Source organism: Egretta garzetta, unplaced genomic scaffold (assembly GCF_000687185.1).
Source record: "Egretta garzetta isolate BGI_Z169 unplaced genomic scaffold, ASM68718v1 scaffold18, whole genome shotgun sequence".
Classification (NCBI taxonomy): Eukaryota; Metazoa; Chordata; class Aves; order Pelecaniformes; family Ardeidae; genus Egretta; species Egretta garzetta.
The window spans coordinates 7034420-7045011 of NW_009260616.1; the positions used below are offsets into that span (position 1 = coordinate 7034420).

General features: G+C 39.8%; 1 protein-coding gene across 1 annotated transcript in view; it reads left to right on the forward strand.

Moving 5' to 3' along the window:
• The window catches only part of NCOA7 (nuclear receptor coactivator 7), a 102156-nt gene that overhangs the window by 43691 nt on the left and 47873 nt on the right, over nt 1-10592 (forward strand). Inside the window, 1 exon segment of the mRNA XM_009645251.2 lies at nt 2950-3203. Coding sequence (XP_009643546.1) covers nt 2950-3203 — 254 coding nt within the window.

Here is a 10592-nt window from a genome sequence, read left to right on the forward strand (position 1 = left end):
ATAGTCGAGGTTTTTCAGGAGCGAGTGGAGGGGTTTTGTGTAAATTTTGGCCAAGCTTTAGAGATCTCTAAAAGCAGTATCTTCCAAGCGGGGATCATAACCCCAGGCAGAGTTGCAGTAACTCCGAGGCCTGTGATGAACATCATGGATACTCAGTCCTCATGTGGTATTTTTCTAGTGCCAAGGTTGCTGCTTTGAGAGTTGGATGGTCATTGCCTTGAAACGGAGCGGTGGGCAGGAGGAGTAGGCTTAGCACTATCTGAAAAATCTGATGCCTGCCATGAGGACGGAATAGAAATTACGGAGTACAGAGATTCTTGATCACTCTTCCCTGAAAAGTGCCTGTGGCCTTGCCCATCCACAGCAGCAGCTGTGTGCCGGGGATGCTGTGGGTTGTGTGATGAGCTCACGGTGGGCTGTGGTACATGGGAATCGGGCAGGATTAAACACTGCAGAGAGAAGCACCAGTCAGTTACGTTGCAGTTAATCAGTTCAGATGGTTGTTTCTGCTTTCCTCTTTTCTATCACTAATGGACCAGTTCTGTTTTAGCTCTTTATTCTTAAAGTTGCCTAGGGCAACTTTGAGAACTCTAGTTCAAATCAGTATGTTTTAAGGGAAGTACTGATGGAAGCTGTTAGTATTGTCATGAGGACTGTTGACCTCTAGAGAGGGTTTTCTCTTTTTTTTTTTTTTTTTTCCTTTTTCCCCTCCAAAATAGGGTTCTATATTTACATTAGCAACTTTTGTTGTGTCAAAATATTACGTATATACTACAGAAAGCTTACTTAACAGAGTTTGTGATCAAAACAGACAGACTAGGAATCTGAGGATGGAAGGCGCTGATGCAGTGTGAGTAGAAATGGGGCTACTTGTGGGTGCTTGCCAGTTCTCATCTACTGAAGCAGATGATTGGGCTACCCCATGATACGCACACGTGCAGGAAGGTTGTTGAGTCGCTAGAGTAAAGCGTCGGGGCCGTGCCTGGCTTACAAGCCTGGAATCAAGTACAGCCGTGAAGTAAGGATATGCCATTTCAGCATAGAGGGCTGCTTTGCAAAGATTTCTACAGGGGCTAAATATAGACACTGTGTATGCAATGTGACTGTAATGTTTTGCGGTTGCTACAGCAGCCTTTGATCAGGACTGTGGCTCGTTAGTCAAAAATGAGCTTCCTTTGCATACTCAAATTTTCATTAGTCTAAACAAAACACTTCATTTGTTATATAGATGTATTCCCTTTTATCTTTTATAAATCCCTGTAGGTTGTTTTCATATGTAGTCAGGACCTGATCTGTAAAGTTTCACACACTAAATCTCTTTTGCTGTGCAGAGCATGAGTGTGAACTACTACTAGTTGTCTTACAAATCAGTGGGTTTGAATTAATGGGGAACCACTGCAGAAGTAGGGACCCATCCTCACTGAGTTGGCTGCAGAATGTGGATCTCCTGCTACCATACTTCGGGAAGCATTTAAGAAATATGTATATGTACATGTGTGATAGACTCGGCTTTTGCAAGACAATTTTTTGAAGTGTTTCACTGGTCGCATGTGGTCTAAAAACACCACCCTTCTCCAAGGTCTGAAGCTGGATATTCTGCACTTGGGAACTGGTTTTAATGTTTTATTTAAAAAAAAAAAAAAAGCGTAGCCTGAAATGTCTTACCATAATTCTCAAATGTTCTGTGTATTTATTTTTGTCTTGTAGACTGAAAAAATATATTGATAGAATATAAATATAAAAGGTGGAAGGAAGAATCTCTGAAATTCCTGCATTATATTAATTACTTAATTAATTACTTAATGTATTAAGTTTTCCCTTACGCACACTACTGCTGTGATATCATGAAACCTTTTCCCATTTGTGGTGACTCATTGATTGTACTTTCTACACCTACTTCTTCCTGTGCACGTAATGAAGTTTTTAGCATCAAGAAGATTAATATACTACTCCCTCCCTTAGGTACCTTGTAGGTAAGAAGCTAATGTACTGGAGAGAAGGATCATTAGGTAGATTAGTTTTTTGGTTTGTGTGGTACGTGTCAGTGTTTCTTAACTGGGGACTGTTCTAGTGATGCTGACCCTCAGCCCATAAAGTCAGCCTTTGCTCTCACTAAGCAAAGTCAGTGCTAAAGATGGTGATTTAGGAGAAAATTCCATGATAGGATTCCTGAAGCATCTTTCTCGCTTGAGCTGTGCTTTTAAGGAGTCTTCTAAAAAGAAAATACTCCTGTTGCTATAGTGATAAGCTCTCAGAAGAGCTACAGAAGCTGGAAAATGTTCCCGCACAAGCAGTGTGTGGCGGCGTCGGTCATGTTGCGGCAGGAGCTGCTGGGTGACACTTGGAGTACCAGTTGGTGTGGGTTGTGCAAGAGCAGATGGAGAGTAGCATGGGTGGCCGCTGGGAGATAACCTTGGACAAAATGGAACTGAACAACAAGTTTATATCAAAACAAGTAGCTTTATAAAGCAGGAGCAGTTGACTGTGAAGTTGTTATGTTAGCTGTTGCATTATAATACATTATGGTCTGAGGTTTTATTTTATCCTAAGCTTCATCTTGAAAATGTGATTCAGTGTCTTGTTTCTACATTTAGATTGTATGGTGGTTTAAAAACAAAACAACTTTTGGATGTATTTTGTTTCTTTTTCCCCATTCCTCTCCCTCCCCCCCGCCCCCCCCCAGTAAACAACGGTAAAAACTATCTTTTTTTGTTATTCTTGAGAAGATATGCTTGAGATGATGATATGATGATTGAAGAATATGCTGTAGGATAACCTTAGCTACCAAGTTACTGATGCAAAGTGTGTGGTTTTTACTGAGTTGTAAGGAATTCTGTTATTAAATTAATTGTAAAAAAAATAATAAAATAAATCAAATTAGCAAGTGAGTTAACTTGTCTGTAGATGTTGGCTGCATCTTAATGTTGTGGGTTTTTTCTTTATGCATAGTTTGAAAAAGAAGAGGCAAGCCAAACAAAACACCGAGGCTGTCTCTGCCAATTCCCCTGGATCTCCTGTTTCCAAAACACCTTCTGAGAAAGATGATGAAAGTAAAGTTATTTTGGAGCAAATCAGTTCCTCTGAAGACAACTGTAAATTTGCTGGGGAAAAGGAAACTGTTCCAGACAAGGAAAAGAAAAAGAAAAAATACAGTCAACTGAAAGACATCAGACGCACAGAACTTAAAAGATACTATAGTACTGGTGAGTTATGTCAATGCTGTAGTATTTTGAGATATGTTTGTTTTGATAGCTTGTTAATGCACTTTTCTCATATTCTATAGGCCTTCCTTAAGGCTGATTGACTTTGGGTATCCTTCTTGTAAAAACAAATAAAATTGTGTAGTTCTGCATATCATCTGCTTCTAACTTTAACCTTGCAGTTCTTAAAACATATGTATTTCTTGTTTTTCAGTTCTAAAACTAAGTGTTGCTACAGGCAATGATTAAGTTTATTATTGCATTTTATTTTCATTATTTTAAAGAACTGTCTTCAGCATTTGATGTCAGTGGGGTTCAGGTTTTTTGGTGGGGTTATTTGTTTCATAAATTGATGTATACTGCTTAAGACTTCAGTCTTAGTACTAATTTTGTCTGCTGAAGTGTGAACAAGTGAGTAAATTAACTACATATTTTTAAACAAGGTATCAAAGGGCTTGTGTGCTGGAAAGCTTGTTTCCCCACCCCCCAACTGTATCAGTACCTCAGTTAACCATAATTATCTTTTTTAGATTTATTCTTACAAGTAATTCAGAAAAAAATCGGTTTGTGCGTAAATATATGAGATGAGTCACATACACATCTGTTTGCAGTTCTGGATTGTAATTTGTTAGATACTCTTAAGTAATTTTAGATATGATTTATGAAATAATTCTCCTTCCAAATTTTTTCTAGGTATTTTGTAGGAATGATCTTTTAGATTAAGAGAACTCTGGTTCCATCTTGGAAAGAATCCTTTTTTAAAGAGAAGGCAGACAACAGAAAACTGTAATTATTCTAGAGGCAGGCTTCTTTCCTGCTCACACAGTGTGCATGAATGGCTGGCTCCTGAGAAGGAGTCCTCGTTAGGAAAAGGAAATGAATCCGCAGTAAACATGTTGTTATGCATTCTCTGGTGCATGCAAACTAGTCCATGCGTAGAGATTGTCCATGAGGCAACATGGGCTTTACCAAAAAGAAGATAAATCTTGAGAGTAATGTTTCCCAGCAAGCTCAAGAGTTTACAGTGATTTATTGATCAGTCCATAATTTTTGGCAGGTTAAAATCTGATGAGATCAATAATCTGGGAACTAACTTGCTTCTTCTTTTTTTTTTTTTCTGAAGTTCTGACCACAGTGTTCTTGAAATAAAATATGTAGAAGGAAAACTGGAGAAATGTTAATGAATGAACTTGTGAACTCTTTCTGTTTTGTTAGTATGTGAACTTAAAAAAACCAAACATGCATAAATATAAACTCCTGCTGCATTCCTAGTAAAGTGCTTCTGCTAAAAGCAGCAATTTATTGTTGGTTTGTACCTAAAGAAATTTGTTGGATGGTTGGGGCGCTTTTTTTGTTGGGTTTTTTGGTTTGGTGGTTTTTTTTTTTTTTTTTTTTTTTTTTTTAGGTAGCTGAATTTTGTTTCTTTAGTATTTTAGTATTTTTTTGAAAAAGGCTGCAACAGTTGGCAGTTGCGGTAGAGACATGGGGGAGAAAGGGGATGATGGCATCCATCTCTCTCTCTGAAGAGTGCTGCAGGGCTGGTGAGAACAGGTCGTCTTTGGCTTGTCATCCATCATTCAATGCAAACTCAGGTTTTACTCATGTTTGTTTCACAAGCGTTCCTGTGCTTCATGTGGACTGGCATCGTTGTGGGGGTGACTTGAAATGCTACTGGCCGTCATGTGGGTGTGCAGAGCCACTGGGTTCTGCAGAAATACAGCATTTCTCTTGAGAAATACAAGAATTTAATGCTGCTGTTGAGTTGAGCACAGATCAACTGACAAAATCCACAGAGAGAGAAATGCCTTTGTTATTTAAATGCCTGCTTTCGCTTATTCCTAAATAAAGACTTTTGCCCAACTGGAGCGTCAAAATTGTGGAAGTGAAAGTTTGAAGAGAGACGGAAAGTAGCTGATTGTGAAACAAGTGCCATAGCTCCACATTTCCTATGCAACTCTCAAAATTAAGTCATTTCAGTGGAATTGTTACTTGCCATAGTATTAGTCTGCATGTCTCACGCCTGCCTTCATCTACTGCAGCTATATCTGGCAGTGGTTACCCTCTTAGCTGGTTGTTACTGCTTCTCTCCTGGAAGCTGCTGCCTTCGCCAACATCCCGAGCAGTTTCCGAGAGCTCTCTTGACACCCGTAGCAGCCTGTATGAACTGGACTTGTTTAAATAGTTAGCCTTCACCTGCACGCGGCAGGGGGCAAAACCATCCCTCCTGCTGAGCGGAGTTCTGCCAGAAGGTGTGCATTCAGCAGTTCCCCGCTGGGAGATGTGCTAGCTGCAGTGGTGGGAAGGTACTGCCAAATCTGTAAAGACTTTTATTTTTTTAGTTGTTGATATGCCTTCATATGAAACCGGCTGAGAGGGATTATCCATGCATATACATCTGCCTTCATTATTTAAGATTATGGAAACATATACCTCCTTTTTTTTTTTTTTTCTTCCACATGATTTTTTTTCCTTCTGAGTTGTCCCTTTATTGATGTTTCTGAGGTGCTCTGACTAAAACAGTCTCTCTCACTTATGGTTAACTGTTCTTCTGAGTGTGTTTGCACAAGGACTTGGGGGTTTTGTTTGGTGGTTCGTTTTTTCCAATTACCCAGCTTTAACTTAATGTCTAGAACTTTAAGAAAGTCTGATAGAGGAATTGCTAATTCTTTTTCTAAATGCTTTCTGCACGTTGCCAAAATGCTTAGTTTTCCTAGTCAAAAGAAAAATGCATTAGAAGTAGCAACATTCTTGCAGATTCATCTGTGTGTTGATATAATGATGCATACATACTTTATTTTGTGGCTTAATGGACATCCTCTCATAAGCTGCTTTGAGCCTAGAAGGGTCGTGTCTGTCAGTCTAACAGAGTGAAAACCCCTGCCCTCTGAATAATCTCCCTTTCTTATTTCACAGGACTATAAATCCTTCTTTATTTATTGTTCTAAGAGAAATGAGGAAGGAGCATCACATCTCACTATAATTTGTTCCTTGCACACCACATCCCTTCATTAGAAGTTTGTGAATGTGTTTGCCTTTATGAATTCGTAAATGCTGACAGTGACATCCTTACTCTCTCTCTTTGAACATCATGCCTTTTAATGGATTTATGCAAGGGCTGATACTCTGCCAGAAGGATTTTGTTGACTCACTAAATCCCTCTTCTCTGGTGGAAAAACTGTCATGCAGTTTCTGAAGGCTGCGGAGAACTGGAGGTGGCAGTGCTCCCTGCCACACTTTGTAGAAAGGAAAAGAGATTGGTTAAAAGACTTTTCTTACTCTTTGAAGAGGGAGGAAGCACAGTGATGGAGGGAGGAGCTCATCGCCTGGTACCCAAGCGCCCTGTCATGTTCATGCCTGCAGCCAGCGGGTGGCACCGCCGAGCTGAGGAAGAGGAGTTGCGACTCGGGCATCCTCTAGAAAGGGATCCTCCAGCCAAGATTGTTCCGTACAGCGTATCTGCTAGCACTGTGGTAGCACCATTACAAATAACCTAGTGGTATGAGGTACTGATCATTTCTCTTGAGGCACTGCTAAGTGGCCGAACAGATCCCACTGCCAGAGGGTTTCTCCAGTGTAACCTCATATTTTCCTTTTCTCTTAGCGCTTGTGTTCTTCAGTGGCTCTATAATTCTGGAATATATTTGTACCATCTCCAAATGTGTAAGACAAGGGCAGATATAGCCCTTGTTTTCCTGTCTTAAAACAACAGAGGCTCTGATACTGTTTTTCTTTCCTGAGGACCAAGGGAAAGAACACCTCTTTTTTCCTTATCTTTGCCTCACCTCTTGGCTTATGTGGCAATCGGCTTCTTAACTTTGTCTTTTTACCCTTTCTGCTGTTGTTGCTGCAGTAATCTTCTTTCAGACTCCCAAGGATGTGTCTGTCTGGCATGGTGCGATGGTTACGTAGCACCCTGGCTGCTTCACCCAGTGCCCAGGGTGCTCTACACTTCTTCTTGGGATAACCTAGTTGACCTACTTCTGCAGCTTGGCTGCCTAGTTCAGACATAATTTCTGTGGGAAGCCTGTTTTTGTTGGAAGATGTTGACTTGCTAAGCTTTGAAATTCTTTTTTTTTTTTTTTTTTCCCCCCCTCATTGTTTTGTTTGTTCCCCCACCCCACCATGTCACGGGCTCTAAAACACTTTCACAAACACAAGACAAGTTGCAGGAACACAGCACTGGAACTGTAACAGCCTGGAAGCACCAGTTTATTTGCTCTAGGGAGGGATGCACATCTCTGGGACAGACTTGTTTAGGCGAGATTAGGAAACCAGGATTCCTGTCAGCAATTGCTAAGCTGGATGAAGATGGTTGTATTTTGCCACTGACAACACTGAAACAGGAAAAAAGGTGACCTTCTGAAAGCAGGCAGTGTAACAGTGGTGCAAATTAGTCAAGTGCAGTCCTCTGAATTTTGTCCATATATTTATACCATGTATGATATAATGTGTCTTTCTACCAGATGTGCAGAATATTCTAAGGTTGCACTGGTTTTGCTTGAAATCATAAGCGGTTAGTATATTTGAGGAATTGGTCTCCATTAAAAAATGCATCATAAAGAAAAGTTTGGTTTAAGTGACTCATCCTACATCACACAGTTACTTTTATCAGCAAAATAAAATCCCGTTAACTAGCTTATCATTCTACACTCTAATCATAAAGTCACCCTTTCTCATTCACTGTACGGTGTTCAATTTCTGCAGCAAGGGAGTGCGAGCTGAGATTAACAAAACCTCTTTTTACCGTAGCTCTGATTTCTGTCCAAAACAAGCAGGAGTCCTAAACACTGTGACGAGAGTCCCGAGAGGGAGAAATGGTGTGTGCCCATTTAATGAGACAGTATATCATGTGTTGAATGGGAGGTGCCAGAGTATCTCCCCAGAGTCCAGAGGCAGAAAACAGATGCCTTTTTGACTTTTCCTCCCTGCCATCACCTGGGCAGGAGGCGATACTGGAACAGCGTGGCACATGTACAGTTACCAAGCCTCTGAATGTTCTGGGTAGCTGGCCAAGAACAAATGTTAGTAGATTAGAGAGGGTGTAACAATTTTCGTCACCTGTACTGTGGTGAGATTTGCCCTGACTGGCACAGAATCAGCAGAGGCAGCTCCCATGATACCAGCAGTACTTACTCTGTTTCAAAGCTGAAAGTTGCTTGTAACGCAGTGAAAATTCATAGAGAATTTAAATTTAATAAAAAGGTGAGGCACTTACTGAACCCACTTTGTATAATAGTTTCTAACAGGTTATTTGCTAAACAGGCTTAACGTGAAGTGGACTTTTCAGTATATATTGAATTGAAAATTGAAACTTCCTTCTGCTAATGAGTCCTGCTTTTGTCTTTTCTTCTACCTGGTACGGTTATTCAGTAGCAGAGGGCTTAACTAAGGTGCTAGTCATAAAAAGGTAGAGTACATTTAAAAAATGAGAAAATCCATGTAAATTCTTGCTGGGAGTTAGCTAACTGTAATCAGGCCTAATCTCGGGGTTTGATTTGGTCAGCTCCTTTCGTGTAGCAAAGTTCTCTGTATTCTAAGTAATCCAAGTGATTTACAAAGTGGACTACTCAGTGTTGCATTAAGTTGCTTAATACAACAGTAAGAGGAACAGGATCTGAATTTCCCCAAGTTCTGAGACCTTGCCTTAGCCTTTGTGTTTCAGGCTGGCTTCAGACAGCAAGAATGAGAGTAGATGTAAGGAGGGGTGAAAAGGGAAATAATTTGTTTCTTCCAAAATCAAGATCTCACATAAAATTAAAGCAGCATAGGAAGAACTTTTATTTGATTGTAATTGCCTGCATAGAATAACAAGGGGGTTGGAATAACTTACACATAACCGTAAACTGGGGGTAGTTGGCAGTGACTGGTTGGGAAGCTTCAGGCTGTTGGTATATTAGCATCGGTTGCTGAAACCATGTGGAAAGAATGAGGTGGACGAATGACTGAAAGGCAGCCGGTTTCAGATCATGTGTTATGGAATAAGGATAAATGATCTCAAATCCCAGGGGACTGGTGTTAAGGCCACCAGGTTATATTCAAGCTGGGTTGTTAATTGGTGTTTACTAGAAACAGTTGCACGCAGAAGGGATGCCTTGTCTGCAGGCAGGAGAATTTGATTTGAGCAGTAAGTACCAGAAATAATGCTGTTGGCACTTAACTTCTGAAAATTTGTATGGAAACATCTTAACTCTGCTTGAGCTCCCCATGTGTGAAATCCTCTTCTAATTCTCGTGTTGATGGATAAGCTCCTGTTTGTTGTAAAACTAAGTAAAAGACACAAATAGGTGAAACTTGGTGTTTTATATGTAATCCTTAGATATTGCATATCAATACACAAGTTGCCTCAAAACCTATAGTTAAGACAGAAGACTGAGGTGGTTTTAAGTCTGCTGTTAGATGGAGGTGAAGCTGTATGGATATAGAAAACCAATTTGGAAATGTGGCCATTGATAGTTTGTAAACTAATGTATGTTTCAAGTGGGAAGTGAGGGAATTGAAATGGGAAAGTGAAGGACAGAACATGAAAACTGTGTCCAGTAACATGAAAATAAAGAGGTTTCTTAACTGTTAAGAACAAAAGAGAAACTAATAATTTTAGATCATTATGTGATACTAGTGGTTGAATTTTCAGTAATTTTCTGGTGTGTATCTGGGCAGCAAGGAGGAAGAAAGGACGTAGAAGGAGAATTATTGTATTTGTATCCTCTCGTGTGATTCTCTCCACTCAAATGGTTAGAAATTAAGGTAAACATTAGCTTAATAAATGTAATCTCTTTTTTTAATTGGCAGAGCTGCTTTTCATGTAGGAGTCCTAAGAGTTTATTGATGAACCTTCTTGATCACTGATGTGGCTTTTCTTCAGTAAGCCTTTAAAAAGGGTTGGTACAAGATTTTCATATTCCTTCCTTTAATTTTCAAATTGCATTTGTAAGAATTACATTGCTGATGTTACGTACTAGTATTTTGTGAGGCCCTTGAGTTTATATTCTCAAACATCATAAGTTTTAAATTCAGATGGTAGGGTGACTGAATAAGTGTGTTTAGCTCTGAAGGGATCAGTTGTTTGCTGTGTGTGATTTAACACTTTTATAGGTGGGGGGGAAAAAAGTATCCATCGCATCTGCACAGAGCTGTAAGAATTGTAAGTAGTGCAAGTCACCAGTGCTGAGTTACGTGACTTGATTGGTAACTTGAGCACAGGCAAATTATGTGTTGTAAAGGTAGATTGTAGAACAAAGGTTTCCAGGGTGAGGGGCCTGTTAACTCTGAAAAATTACTTGGGGTACTTGATGTGCATATTTACCTGAGCGTAAACTTGCAGAACATTACTTTGGAGAAAAAAAGTAGTATGGGTACTTGGAAGTTTTATGCAAGAGAGTAATGGGAATTATG